This window comes from Octodon degus, unplaced genomic scaffold (assembly GCF_000260255.1).
Source record: "Octodon degus isolate 3935 unplaced genomic scaffold, OctDeg1.0 scaffold00017, whole genome shotgun sequence".
NCBI lineage: Eukaryota > Metazoa > Chordata > Mammalia > Rodentia > Octodontidae > Octodon > Octodon degus.
In genome coordinates, this window is record NW_004524593.1 from 10,000,305 (window position 1) to 10,016,189 (window position 15,885).

Here is a 15,885-nt window from a genome sequence, read left to right on the forward strand (position 1 = left end):
CTAGTTTATTTAGTTTAATTCAACATGCGTTGATTAAATGCTTCTGTTACTCTGAAGAAAGCCCAGTATTGTCCTTACAATTTAATGGAGGAGACAGACATGCGAACAACTCATTAAATCCAGGCTAGAATCCAAGGCTTCGTTCTGTCTCTCCAGACGGTCTGGTTAAATCATGAGACTTTCTAATAATACTCAATATACAGACATCCCTTCAAGACTGAATCCTTGATGCCAACTGAGAGAACAATGGAGGAGAGAAGCCAAAGAATATTTAGAGCACTTCTGTTTTTATGCAAAGCTGAGTCCTTGCCGTTGCACGGATAACTCCTGAAGCAGATGTCTCACACCCTCAGAGCTACAGTCTTGGCTAGGGTGTGTGAAGGTCTGGGTTCTGTCTCCAGGACCAGAAAATGGGAGAGGAGCTGGGAGCGGCAAAGAAGGAAGAAATGGGGACAGGATAGGAGGAGAAAAAGGAAGGAAGAAACCCTCAGCTACAGGCAAGCCTGGGTTCACCAGATAACATGGCCTGGGCTGATGGTATGAGCCGTCATCACCCTTGTGATGGCCCTCTGATTCTCCTTTACACCCCTCATGCCCAGGTCTGTTCTCTCCTGTCTTGATGCCCATCTGGTGAGGTTCAGAAGTTCCCTTCATAGTAATCCCCTCAGTAGTTTTTGCTTTTGGTACCAAAGATAAGCCCAAGAATGGACAATGATAGCTGCCAGATAAAAACCATTCTAGGAGCAGCATGTGGTTATCTGTCCTAAGGCCTGTGCTCAAATCATAGCCTTCCCACAACTTCCTGCTTGATTCTGGACAAATCCTTATTCTCTGGTCATGCTCTGACTATCAGCTAAAGAATAGACATGCACCCCTGCAGGGTACAATAGAAAGAATGCCTGGACTTAGAATCAAAGGATCAGGTTCCACTCTTGCCACCTACTGGGTCTGTGACAAAGCAAGACACTTAATTTCTCTGAGAGTGTGTGTGTGGGTGGGTGGGTGTGTGTGCATGTGTGTGTGTTTTGAGGTTAATACCTATCCTATAGAGTTGTTATGAAAAGTAAGTAAGAGTGTGTGAGAGTGGGCTTGCCAGACTCAAGCATTTGGGTGCTTGAGGGCTGCTCCTGGGATGGGAACTCTCATTCTGACTACTCTTACACTAGCTGGTCCCTTTAGTTCTCCTGTTTATAGCTGAGAGTTATGGGGTAGTTCTCTTATTGAACAGCTATGTCCTGTAATTGCTCTCCAGCAATTTATAGGACAGTTTCTGTAAGAAGAGAGAATCCCTTAAAAGATTTTGACTGATGTACCTTTTGTATCTCGTGGTGCCACCAAACACAGGCACACATCCCCTGAGCACTAGTTCTGTTGAGCATGTGCTTGAGTGGATGGGTTCCTTCATGAAGGGAGAACATTAAAAGCCCCACCCAGCCCTGTTGTCTGAGCTCTCTAATAGTTCGTGGACTAGATCTTGTGGTAACCTTTGCTGATCATTTGCTAGTAGAGGGGTGACCTAAACATATGCATCAATACCAGAGCTCGTATGACCCAGGAGTCCAGAACATAACTCAGTTTCTTTCTGCAGAAACTCTTTCTTGAGCTTCTTTGGGACTCAGGCAGCATGGAGAGGGGAAAGAGAAGTGAGATTTATTGCTTGCCTTTCGGAGCTGTGGTGCTCTTTACATGGGTACCCCTGGGCATTATTTTTTGCCTTAAAAACCCCAGAAATAATGGCATGAAATAGCCTGAATAAGATTGTCAGAGCCTGAGTATAGAACAGAAATCAGAGAAGCTTCAAAAACAGAAATGCGTTACAGATTCAATTAGGACCCAGCCTCCTCCAGGAAAAGAATCCATTTAGCCAGCTCTGATTTGGTTTAGGGGTCCATCTCCACAGGCTCAGCTGCAGCTCTTGTGATTGCTGCCACAGGATAGTCCCCAGGTCCTTTTATGGTGCTTCCCTCCTGCTTCCTTCCATCTGTAATCTACTCTCATTTCTTGCCATATATTTCTTGGAAGGCCTTTGTTTGTCACTAATTTGACTTCTTCAGTCTTGTGGACACCAGCCCCATCCAGGCCGTCTTGTGCATAAGCGTGCTGCTTCTCCCTGAGCTCAGCAAGCTGCAGCCTGTCTCACCCCTGTCCTTTGTTAGCAGAGGGCAAGTTATAAAAGCCTTTTTTCTTTTCCCCTCAATAGCTGTTCGTTTTGTTTTAAAATCTGAATTCAACCTCTTACAGTCCACTTTGTTTTTTGCTTTTTATTTTTTTCCCCCTTTTCATTTCATTCTGAGAATCTGTTTCATTTTTCCTGGTTCTGACCAGGGAATGTAGGCGATGGGTCCCAGCAGTTACTTCTTTCACTGGTGCACAGTTGTCGGCTACTCCACACTGGTGTCACTCCACACCAGCCCACACCCTGAACTCCAGCCCTGTGCAGCATCTAATTAAGGCATGCAGTCCTGCTTTTCCAAATTCTTACTTTAATAGAGTGATTCTTAATCTCTTTTGTCATGAAAGAGAGGTCATGAGAAAGAACTCCTGACTTACCAGAAAAAGCGTGCATGTACACAATATTTTGCAAACTTGGTAGAGAAGAAGGGCCTCCCTCCTCTCCATCTGTAGCACCACACCTTAAGGCATGGTGGGTGAAAAGGAGAGTGGGAAAGCAAGAGGGCATGGAGGGATGATATGCTGTGAGTCATGAAACCTTCAAAGAGGGATTTAGAAATCCCTGCCTCTGATATTTGTGAATGGCTGCTGACCATCAAATAGAAAATACTAGTTTAGAAGGGTTTTTTAATTTTTATTTATTTATTTGATCAGGGTGTCTTAGTTACTTTTTACTTATTGCTGGGACAAATATCCCACACTCAAAATGATGGAAGGAAAGGTTTATTAAGCTCACAGTTACTGGAGGGTTCAGTCCATATTCCACTGGCTCCAAGGCAATCAACAGCAGTTCATGCAGCAGAAAACAATGAAGAGCAGAGGAGGAGCAGCAGCTGCAGCGGCGTCCATCAAGCCTCTCTCTTCCTTCTGCGCTGACTGCGAAGACCGGGAAGACCGGCGCAGTGAAGATCAGAGCTCCTCCAAAGTGCTGCCAAGATCAAGCTCCTTCGAAGACTGAGATTTCTCCATGGAAGCAGGGCCGGAGGGCAGGAAACCAGGCAGGGCAGCTTCCTGCCCACCTGCAGGGCGAGGCCCCCATGCTGAGAACTGCTGGAGCTGATTCAGTCAAGTTGACACAATGTATCAACTAACACACAGGGTCTCACTACACAGTTCAGACTCACAGTGATCCTACTGTCTCAGCCCCCAGCACTGGGATTACAGGTGTGCACCACCACACTGGGTTTCAGTGGCCGGCATAGCACACCCAGTGTCCCAGGGCCAGCACACAGCATGCAGTACCAGGGATCAAACCCAGGTCCTTGAGCTTGCCAGGCAGGCACTTAGACCGCCAAGCTATCTCCCCAGCCTTAGGAGTTTATTTTTTAATAAAAGAGGGAGAAGGGAAGAGAAAAAGAAAAAAGAGAAAGAGGAAAAGAAAAGAGAAGAGGAGGGGGAATAAAATCATAGGTAAAATTTAAGAATGGTGATTAGAAATAATCAGAAATTTCCCTATTTGAACATATAAGCCCCATAGTAACAAGGAACCAAGTGAGGACCTGAGCCTATACCTTCACGTGGCACTAATTGGCACTAACAAGACATTATGACCCCATTCCCCTCCTGGAGTGATGTCAGAGAAAGCAAGCGAAAAGGAAAGTGGAGATGAAATGCAGAATTTCATAATCTGTATCTTAGTAACTCATCTCATTGCTGAGACAAAATACAGGCTCTCAAAATTAAAGAAAAACTTTATTTCAGCTCACAATTTGTGGAGGTTCCAGACCACAGTCATGTGGTTGCAAAGCAGGGCAGCATTACAGAGGAGCACTTTAGAGGGGAAACAGTCCCTGGAGTGAACAAAAAGCAGCCCGTTCCCTTTTATTCCACCCAGACCACAGCCTTTTGAGGGGTGCCACCTATACCCAGGGTGGGACTTCCCATTCTCCACACCCAGAACTATGATAAACCAGTCAGCAGCTCTTCCTGTGCCATACTCTTTTAATCCCAATATCACATACTCTAAACCAGCATCACACCACATGATGCACCCACCTCCCAAAAGGCTTTGTGGGGACATCTAGATTCAAGCCATAACAACCAGAATATTTCAATCTTAATGGGAAAACTGGGGTAAATAGAGACCAATTGCATGATAACCAAGATGTTAGAATTATCTGGCCAAAATTGTAAAACAGCCATCATAAAAACACTTCAAAGAACAGTAATGGGTATCCTCAAAACAAATAAAAATATAAAATATCATTAAGGAACCAGAAGAAGTTACAGAAGTTATGAATAAGAAACAAATAGAAATTTAAAAATTGATGCATAAATCTGAGGATACAGCTCAGTGGTAGAAGACTTGCTTAGCATGCACAAGACCTAGATTTGATGCCCAGCACTGCCAAAAAGAAAGGAGGAAGGAATAATCAGAATAAATAGAATTTAGTTCAACAACAAACTAGACATACAGAGGAACAAATTGGTAACCTTGAAGGTAGAATAATAAAAAACTACTCCATCTGGAAAATGGGGGTCTAGGGGGGTAAAGCCTGACAAAAAGTAGAATTGAACAGAACCTCAGGGACCAGTGACCAGCAAACAAAGACCCAACATTGGTGTGCCAGAAGGAGAGAAACAAAGTGGGATGAAAAACAGTACTTTACAAAATTACAGAAGAAAAACAAAGCAAGGATATCAAGAGATGGATAGATGGGGAAGAGAGGGAGAAGGGAAAGAGGATGAAAACCCAATTAAGATGTGTTAGGTTCATGTTCCATCCTCCTACAGAAATATAGACATCGTGGAATACACATACGTACTAATAAAACAATGTTGAAAGCATAGCATCCAAACTGGGAAGAAATTATCTCTGTTCATAGATGACATGATTCATATCTAAGAAATATACACAACAAAGTTGTGGATACAAAATCAGCATGTATAGATCAGTTGTCTTTCTAACAACTAATAATGAACAACCCAAAAAACTTCAGAAAATTACTCCATTTACAACACAGGAATTAACTAAGAAGATGAGTGATTTATAAGTTAGAATCTATACAGAAAGAGGCCTGGGAGCTGGGCAGATAACTCAGCAGTCTAAGTGCCTGCCAGGCAAATGCAAAGTCCTGAGTTTGATCCCCAGTACCACATGCCATGCCAGCCCCAGGTTTCCAGGCACATTGTGCCAGCCCTGAAATAGGGTGTGGTGGCGCACACTTGTAATCTCAGTGCTGGGGAGGCTGAGACAGGAGGATCTCTCTCAGTCTAAACTGCATAGTGAGACACTGTAATAATAAAAATATAAATACAAAAAACATTTTTTGAAAGAAAGAGGGCTGTGGACATAGCTCAGTGGCATCAGTGCCTGTCTGGCAAGCACGAGGTCCTGAGTTCAATCCCTGGTACCAAAAAAAATCTATACAGAAAAAAAAAAGAAAAATATAAGTAAACAGAACGACTTGCCAAAGCTGGGTGTGGCTACACACACCTGTGATCACATCACTGAGAACATTGAGGCAGGAGGATTGCTCGGAGTTTGAGGCCAGCCTGAACTGCATAGAGAAACCCTGTCTTAAAAAGACAGTCAATCAATCAATCACTGATATCCTATATTCATAGATTAAAAGAATTACTATTAGGTCGGCCAGATAGCTCAGCAGACTAAAGCGCCTGCTTAGGCAGAGTGTAGTGGCCAGGGTTCAATCCCCAGTGTGCTGTGCTGGCCTCGCCCCTAGGGTACACTGAGAGGACCATTGAGACTGGGCATGGTGGCCCACACCTCTAATCCCAGTGCTTGGGAGGCTGACAACAGGAGAATCACTATGAGTCCAATCTACGTAGTGAGACCCTGTAGACCCTGTAGACTGTACCAAATATATATTAGAAATGAATTACTATTAAGATAGAAACCTTATGCAAAGCTGTCTACAAATTCATTCTATCCCCACCAAAATCCCACAACCTTATTTTTGTTTTGTTTTATTTTTTTAAATAGAAAAAATATCACATTGGAACTAAAGCTGTCCTGAGTAGCCCAAAACCAATTTTGAATAAAGAACAAAATTGGAAGACTCATGATTCTTCATTTCAAAATTTCCTATAAAGCTACAGCAATCAAAACATTACTGTTTTCCCTATTTAGAACTTGTACATTGTCTGAAACAGTGTGCCCATTAAATAATAACCTCCTGTCTCTTACACTTCTTCCCAGATCCTAGTACCCACTGATCTTTTTGTCTCTATGTATTTACATATTCTATATACCTCATATATGTGGATCCATTTTGAGTTACTTTCTGTATATGAGTAGGTAAGGCCCCAGGTCCATTCTTTTGCATGTGGATGTTCAGTTTTGTCAAGACATTTGGTGAAAAAGCTGATCTTTTTTCATTGAGCAGTCTTGTTTCACACTTGTTGAGATCATTTTGTTAAATATATATATACATAATATATAAATATATATCTATTTCTGTGCTTACTATTGTGTTCCATTGGTTTATATATACATCTTTATGTTGTTCCCACAAGAAAAATGAAAAACCAAAACAACTCTTCAAAGTAGCAAAAGAGAAATAACTCCTTACCTACAGGGGAAAAACAGTTTGAATGACAGTGATTTTCTCTTCAGAAACCATAGAAGCCAGGAGAAAGTGGCACATTTTCACAAGCAGGGAAAAAAGAACTATCAACTCTAAATCCTGTATTCAGCAAAAATGTCCTTTAGAAATGATGAAGAAATTAAGACATTCACACATACAGGAAAACTAAAAGAACTTGTCACTAGAAGAACCACCCTGAAAGAATTGTGGTAGCAAATTCTCAAAATATAAAGAAAACAATAAAAGGAGTCTTGGAGCATCTAGAGTAATACAATGAGCAAAAATATCAGTAAGAAAAGTAGATTTTGCTTTTGCTTTTGAGTTTCTAGATTGACAGTCAAAGCAAAAGTTATGATGCTTTCTAATGTGGTCCCAGCTGGATGTGATAGAAATATGTAGGACAATTCCATCCCAAATAGGAAGGGTAAAAGATTTATGAGGAGCCAAGTTTTCAGTACCTGGCTTGAACTGGTAAAATGGTGACACCAGGAAAATGTAATAGAAGAGAGAAGAAAAAGGTTGGGGAAATGTAAAACCTATGATAATTGCTTTTTAAAGCTACATAAGAGATATACTTAAAAATACTATAAAATTTGGTATGTTTGAGCACAACCTGGGCAACTTAGTAACTTAATAAGATCCTGTCTCAAAATTTTAAAGAAGGGGCTAGGGATGTAGCTCAGAATGAAGGCTCTGGGTTTAATTCCCAGTACCAAACAAACATGTACATGAAAAAAAATCTTTAAAACTGTGCCAGTAAGCCACAGGAATACAAGAAGAAAAAAGAAAGGAAAAAAAAGCAGAGAATAAACAAAACAAAAATAAAATGGTAGATTTAAATCCTAATGTATTGGTCTGGGGAGATAGCTCACTAGAATAAGTGCAAGGTCCCTGGTACCACCAAAAAATAAATAAATAAAATAAACCCTAACATATTAATAATTACATCAGAAATTATATAAAGTAGTCCATGTAAAAAAGTATATTGTCAGTTCAATCCCCGGTTCTGCAAAAAAAAAAAAAAAAAAAAAAAAGTGTATTGTCCCAGATAGCTCAGCAGACTAAAGCACCTGCTTAGATAGAGTACAGCAGGTTCGATCCCGTGTGCTATGCCGGCCCTGCCCCCCGGGGCATGCTGAGACTGCAATTGAGACTGGGCATGGTAGTGCATGCCTATAATCCCAGCACTTGGGAAGCTGAAAAACAGGAAAATCACTCCAAGTCCAATCTGTATAGTGAGACCCTGTAGACGCTATATTAAATATATTAAAAAGAAAAATGTCAATTCTACCAAGAATACATAGTAATACGAAATATGTATGCCCCAAACCACACCGTTACAAAAGATTGAAGGTTAAAAACTAATAAAATTTCAAAAAGAGAGAAAAATAAAACCACTATAGCTGGGGACATCAGGCCCCTCTGTTTATAGTTGATAGAAGAGCTAGAAAATCATGAAGGATATAGAAAATTTTAGTAACTTTGGCAAACAATAGGATCTAATTGACATTTATTAAATACTCTGTCCACTAATAGCAGAACACATATTTATTTTAGGTACCTACAAAACACAGACCATGTTCTGAGCCATAAAACAATCTCAATAAATGTAAAAAGATTCAAGTCATACAAAATAAATTTTCCAACCCAAATGGAATTGAATTATCAGGAAATAAAACCAAATCTATACCCTTTAGCTCTATGTCTAGTTTGGTACATTGTAAATGCCACTGGGACTCCATTGCCTTAGAATTTCTCTTGTCTTCATTTATTTGAGGAAACTGAAGCTCAGGAAAGAGATGACTTCTTGGAGGTCTCTCGGGTACTTCATATTCATTTGATTGATTAAATGTAGTGACACACAGCAACTGTTTTTCTGTATTAGTTACTAGCACTGGAAGTTACTACATCTGAGCCCCCTACATCTGTGACCCCCTCCTGAAGTTCCCTAGGCAGCTCGGGTCCCTCCCTCCTCTGGCTGTCCCAGCACTTTGCATTTTGCTTCACTGGAAGGACCCAGTAGTTACATTCTGTCTCCTAATTGTGCCAGAGCTCCTCCCAGGGCAAAGGCCAAGCCTCACCCCTGAGAGCTAGTCAGGCAGAATTGAATGAATAAATGAACAGATGTTTTCTACCAGGACAGTCTACCTCCCAAGGAGACAAATGCCTTTACTGGGTTGTGCACTAGGGTCAGCAGGGGCGCTGCTGAGCCCAGATAGGTAATCAAAGACTTTGGGATTTTTGGCCCTTTGTAAAGAGATTTTTAATGGCTCTGGAACTGGCTCTTGGTTATATTTCCTACGCCCACCCTGTGCTCCTGAGACAGACAGAATAAGGAAGCTCGCTTCTGTATTGGAAGCTTCCTGTTGTGATGTGACTCCAGAGGTTCTTATCATGCATGCATTTCTTTTCCCCCTGATTTTATATCCATATTTAAATCATGCTTGAGGAAGTCATTTATTGGATTCCTCAGGCTTACTGTAGAAATTATATGAGATCTTTGATAAGCTTAATATATTTGTATTAAAAATTAATATGAAAGCCATATTGTCTCCAACTTTGAATCACAAGTTGATTTGATTCATTTTATTTAATATATGGCAACAATTCTAAAATTACTTTAAAAAAATATGTGATGAGATTGAAATCAGCTCTGGGGACCCTTTCTTTATTCCTCAGTGAATCATGTGCCTGTCTGGTGGCAGACAATCTACACTGCCATTTCTTGTGTGACATTTAGAATATATACATGGGTGCAGTGCCCCTCCCCCCTAGAGCTTTCAAATGAGTCCTCTGTGGAAGATTGTGCACAGGCTCTTTTTAAATGCTACCGTTAAAAAAATAAAATTTAATGGAAAGAGATAAGCTTTTCCCAACACAAGCTGGCTCCAATTTTATATTTCCTTAATCTGTTTTGTATGCTGCTGCAGGAAATTAAACTGAAATTGTCTTCCCTGACACGGCGTGTATGCATTTGGGAGGTGCTGCAAAGAGGGAGATATAGCTACTGGAAACAGTTGCTCTGGTGTGTCAGAGATTTATTGGAACTTTTTTTCGTCCTCCCCCTGGGCTGAAGAGCTGTGCCTGGGGCCACGAGGTCCCCTCTCCTCTGCCAGCTCCCCACCCCCCCACTCCTGCATCCCAGGGAGCAGCTCCAGGTGACATCCTGTAGGAGCTCCTCTTCCATTGGGCCTGGGGGGTAGCTCCCTGTCTACCCAGTGTGTCACATCATTCATACACGTCCACAACACAAGTATTACAGACATACTTTGCCTATAACTGAGTTTCTTTTTTTCCTTTCTTTCCTGTTCTCTTCTATATCTGCCCATCACCCAGAAGAAATCATAATATTTGTTAGCTAATCATCTATATTCAGTTTTGCATTTTAGACAATGATGTAGGGTGTCTCAGTCTCTTCACAGTAGTCCTCTGCCCCCGTGGCCCCACTGCCTCACTGCTCCCAGCCATCTTGGGCAGGAAGATCCCAGAGACAGGACTCTCAAACTGCACAGATGCACGTGGTGCTGCCCCTGCCTACCTCTGCTCCCAGTGTCACAGTTGCCACCAAATAATAGAGTGCAAAGCACAGCTGGCAGCATCTTGACCATCCTCTGTGGCCCTTGGGGAGCCTCCGAAGCCACATCCAGGAGCCCCTGGTCCTCCTTTGCCACCGCAGGCTGTTTTCTGGTGGAGGTCCACATGGATGCTGGGATGGACAGATGAGTCCCAAGAGCCACACAGTGCCCTTCGTCCCCCTTCTCAGGCCATGCAACCTTAGGAGTGGTGCTTGTCTAACAGGAACGTGATGGACTGACTGGGCTCCTGGCCCTGCCCTAAGTAGGTGGGCCAGGAGGCCAGGCAGTCCCCCTGAGGCTCTGTGACTCAGAATGGCTGAGCTGCATGCCCCCTGTGGACTCATGTCCTGCTGTCAGAGGGCAGGTCCATCCTTCAGTGGATAGAAGGACCCCAGATGTGTGCCGGTGAACTGTGGCCTTTGAGAGATCTTATTCTTAAAGCTGAAACTGAGGAGAAAGTGAAACTTAGGACCAGAACCAGAAGAAAGGAGCGAAGAAGAAAGAATAGAGCCAGAATTACATTTGAAAACAGGTGGGTCAGCCTCATACTGTCACGTTGGCAAGAAGATGGTTTTGTCATTTAGTCAGTGAAGCAAATCACACAGAAGCAGAGACCAGTCAGTCCTCCTGTACTGGAGATCCCCAGCAAAGCAATGGCTGTGGGCATTTGGGCTATGCCCAGACCTCGCTGGCAGAGGGCGCTGTGCAGGCAGGAGGGAGGTGAGCCCGGGGACCAGGCCTGCCTCCTTTCAGGGTGGAGGGCAATGCCCCCTTCTGCAAAGAGCCTTTCAGGCCCTGCTTACACTCCATTTGTCCTTCTCTGCCACATCACAGCACATCCTGCCTCTGCTGTGTAAAAAGGAAGAGCACATCTAAGGCAGCTTTGAAGTAGGAGGATTTCCCAGGAAGGCTTTCCAAGTGAGCAGTCCCCCTTCCCTCCCTCCCTTACAGTCACAGTATCACACAGGTCTCTGCCTTGGACCTTAGGGTGTTCAGAACAGTAGAGGGCAGTAGTTGGGGATGGGATAAAACACAAGGTCCATGCTGGCTGAATGGTATCAGATATCTATTTCTAACCTGCTGCCTGGAGGAATGCACAAAGCCTGGCTGCCTGTGAGGTGGGCTGCTCCTGAGGCCTCTCTTGCCCTCTAGGACCCCCACTTCAGGACCTGTTGGTGTTCGCTCTGCACCTTCATCCCCACCTCCTTCTGGGACCTTGACTGCTACTGCAGGTGACAGCTGGACCCCTGGTCAAGGAGCCGAGCTCTCTTTCAGGCTGAACTTTCCTGTTCTTTTGTCCTTCTCCCTCTCTCAAAGCAGCTAACTAGAGACTGCTTCTGTCAGCTTGCTGTCCTTTCCTGTAATATAGGGGGAACTTTTTAAAGGCCAGGAAGGCAGGCTGACAGCCACCACACACACACATGAACATGCACACACACACTCCCTGACTGCACTGAAATGAGAACAAAGGGGCCTTGATGCTTGACCAGTGAGGTACCCCCTCCCTCCAGAAGTCTGTGCCTTTTCAGATGTCCATACCCTGTCCTACCCCCAGGAATTTACCTCAAGTACCAAACAGAAAACCAAAAAATAAACCTCAAGTAAATATTTAACAAAGGTGAAAAAATTGTTATAGGCTGGAAGATCTACATCATCATAATAAAAAATGAAAAGATCTAAATTTCCAAGAGTACTTTATTAAATAATGGCCTATAAACATGATGACATTAATTGTATAGAGCCATTAAAATGGTAATTGTGCTGACTGTAAATTAACAGTGAGTAATGAATAGTTGCTGTGATTTGTTGAGTTGCTGTATTGATTATTCACAGCTCAGGGCATCTGAGTCTCTCCTGGCACTCCAGTCTGGCTCCCAGAGAGCACGTTTCATTGGGTCATGTGTGGACTCTGGGCTTCATGAATCATGGCACTGCCCAAGTGAGACTAGAATACAGCCACGGCTGAGCCTCAGTATTCTGCAGGTGCTGTACTAGGTGCCACCAGTCACATCCTTCCCACAGCCCACCCCAGGCCCCACTTGGGCAATGCAAGATGTTGCTGTCTGTCTTTAATTCATTTATCATGAAGACATTTTTTAGGGTGTTCTAGTTATTTATTTCTCCATAATAAGCCATCCAAAACTCTACAGAGCAAAGTGGCAACAACAGTATGCTCACAGTCTGTGGGTCCGAAGCTGGGATAGAGCACAGCAGGAGCAGCTTTGTGTCTTTCCATGACACCTACTGTTTCCTCTGGAGTTTCCATAGGCTGAGTTCTGACCAGGCACCAAAACCCCCTGGAGGCTTCTCTGTGCGCTATGTGAGGTCCTGGCTAGAGTGCCTTGGCATGGAACTATCAGGGTTCTCTGCACTCTGGCTTCCCCCAGCGTGGAAGCTGGAGCTCCAGGAACAAACCCAGCTGCGTGAGCTAGAGAGTCCGTACTGTGGCCGCAAGTGGCCTGTGTTACTCCTGCGGGGCTCTCCTGTTGGAGCAGTCACAGCACACCCTAACTTCAAAAATATTTTAGAGGTAGAATTGACGTGATTTGGTGATGGGCTGAAAATGAAAAGTGAAGGAGGGGGAAGCCACGCTTTTGGCATCATGTGCTATGAAAAGAACACAGTGATGTGTGTGTACAACAGGCACCAGTGCCCATTTGTGAGAACCAAATACAGCATGCAAAACAGAAAAAATGATCACAAGGAGGTGGAGACATCAGCATAGTTTTTCTTTCATGTAACTTATTCACCTCAGGAGGAATTCTTAAGCACCTAAACCCATGTGCTGAAACAACTCTTGAAGGTCACGACTGATCCCTGGGCCAGTTGCGTCCGAGGCTGCTTTCCTGTGACTTACACCATGGCTCTACCACCACAGTGCAGTGAGCCTTTCCAAGACCACTCAGCCTGTACACCTGAAGGTCACCAGACCCCCACTTCCAGGGGAAACAAAGTGGACAGGGACTCACCTGTTTGGGGGTCTAATCTGTCTGCTCTTCTTTCCTTTAGGCTTTTGACATTATGCGAGTGACCCACGGCAGAGAACACAGCCTGATTGAAGATTTGATTCTGCTCTTAGAAGAATGTGACGCCAACATAAGAGCATCCTAAGAAAAGCCGGATGGAGATGGAGATGGCCTATGCCCTTATCAGATGCCTTCCTGCGGTCATACACTACCATGTCCGCTGTGTGAATCTCCCCTTTTGACAGTGCTATTCGGTGTTGAGTAGGTAAACGAAGGAAGACATAGTTTGTCAACTCTAAGAATCAGTTGTAGTGAAGCATGATTATAATAAATGAAAAAGTTGAGGATGCCATCTAACTGTTTTGTTTGCTTGCTTAGTGCTGATTTTAATGTTTAAGATCTCACTATTCCAGATTAAAAATTCTATTAAAAGCAAGACAGAATGAGTTGTAATTTTCTCTTTGGATATATGTAGAGATAATTGGATAAAAATCATTATATTCATATTTGTTTTCAAACATAAACTTACTATCCACTTTTTAAAAAATAATTTTCATTATTTAGTTTTGATTAACATATATTAATTGCATATATTAATAGGACTCAGTGTAATTTTTTTTTTTTTTTTTAACCAGGGATTGAACTCAGGCCCTTGCGCTTGCCAGGCAAGTGCTTATTCTGCTGAGCCATCTCCCCAGCCCCTGCAGCGTAATATTTCGATACTTGCATGCAGTGTGTGTTGTGCATATCCAGCTGCCCTTTAGCCCGCTTCCTCTCCTGAGTTCTTGGCTTCTGGGGATCAGTTTTCTACATTTGATTCAACTTATTTTTCTTTGACTTCCATATATGAGAGAAACCATGTGGTGCGTGTCTTTCTGTGCCTGGATTATTCCACTTAACATAATAACTTCCTGCATTCATTTTGCTGTACATAATAGGATTTCATTCTTCTTTATGGTAGAATAATATCCCACTGTGTGTTTAGACAACATTTTCTTTATCCATTTCTCAATGAGCTCCCAGCTAGATTTTGTATCACGACTATTGTGAATAGTGCCACAGTAAATGTTGGTTTGTTGACTTCCTTTGGTTGTGCACCCAGAAGGGGGATAGGTGGATCCTTGTAGTTTTTGAACCCTCTTACTATTCTCCACAATGGTCATGGTAATTTATATTCCTCCCAACTGTGTATGAGAGTTCCTTTTGCTGCAACTCCTTCCTAGAATTTGTTATTTGTTATTTTTGGTTTTTAAATAATAATGATTTTAATTGGAATAAGGTAGTATCATGATTTTTTTCTTTTCTTTCTTTTTTTTTTTGGCATTTCCCTGGTGACTAATGATACTGAGTCTTTAAAGATATATTTTCTGCCCATATCTATTTCTTTTGACAAGTGCCTATTCAGATCATTTGCCCATCTTGTAATAGAATTATTTGGGGATTGTTGTTAAGTTTTTTAAATTCTTTATATATTTTGCATAGTTAACAAATATTTTATCTCTTCACTCTGCTATTTCCTGTTATCCATAAGACTTTTAGTTTGATGTAATTCCACTTGTCTGTCTTTTGTTTCCTGTGTTTTAGGGGTCATGTTCAAAGACTCATTTCCTGTGCTAAAGGGTTTTCCCTATGTCTTCAACAGTCATTTCAGTTTCCAGTGGTACATTCTTGTCTTTGACCAATTTTAAGTTGATTTTTGTACAGGATGAAAGAGAATACTAGTTTCATTCTTTTTCATGAGGCTATCCAGTTTTCCCAGCACCATTTATTGAGTAGGCTGCATGTTTTTGGTCCCTTTTGCAAGAATTAGCTATCTGTAGATGCGTGGATATACTTCAGGGGTCTCTTTTCTGCTCCAGTGATCTGGGCATCTGTTTATATGCCACACCATGTTGTCTTGGTTACTATGAGGCCCTGTAGCAGGTCTTGAAATCAGGTATTAGGATGCCTCCAGCTTTGTTCATAGTGAGAGCTTTGGGTCTCAGTATGCAGCCTGGACTCATAGTGATCCTCCTGGCTAAAGTTAAGATTGCTTTTACTATCCAGGATCTTTTGAGAAGAATTTTGCAGAATTGTGGAGGATTTTGAGACGTCTTTACTCTTTGTGGTAAATAATATATTTGTGCATTGTTTCTAAATACATCTCAAACACAATTTTTTTTTTTAATGTATTTAGTACAGGGTCTCACTACACAGATCAGATTCATAGTGATCCTTCCTATTTTTCAGCTTCCCAAGCACTGGGATTACAGGCACACGCCACCACGCCCAGTCTCATTCGCCCTCTCAGCACACCCTGGGGGCGGGGCCAACACAACAAGCCAGAGATAGAACTCCTGGCCCCTGCATCTACCTAAGCAGGCATTTTAATCTGCTGAGCTATCTGGCCAGCCCATCAAACACAAAAATTTTTATCCTAAATCCTAAAGAGAAATCATTTTAGGTGTTAGAAAGGACAGAAAGTCTCAATTTTAATTTTTTTTTACAATTTTATTTATTTGGCATAGGGTCTCACTATGCAGTAGTGATCCTCCTATCTCAGCCTTCCCAGCACTGAGTTTACAGGTGTGTGCCCCATGCCTGGTTTTGTGGCCAGCATGGCTTGCAGTACCAGGGATCAAACCT

General features: G+C 42.6%; 1 protein-coding gene across 1 annotated transcript in view; it reads left to right on the forward strand.

Annotated features, from left to right (window-relative positions):
- The window catches only part of LOC101577922 (histone-lysine N-methyltransferase SMYD3), a 201,351-nt gene extending 187,741 nt beyond the window's left edge, over positions 1-13,610 (forward strand). Inside the window, exon 7 of the mRNA XM_023710374.1 lies at positions 13,304-13,610. Within this exon, the coding sequence (XP_023566142.1) occupies positions 13,304-13,405 (102 nt within the window). The 3' untranslated portion in view covers positions 13,406-13,610. The remainder of the gene's footprint in view (positions 1-13,303) is intronic.
- The last annotated feature ends 2,275 nt before the right edge of the window (positions 13,611-15,885 follow it).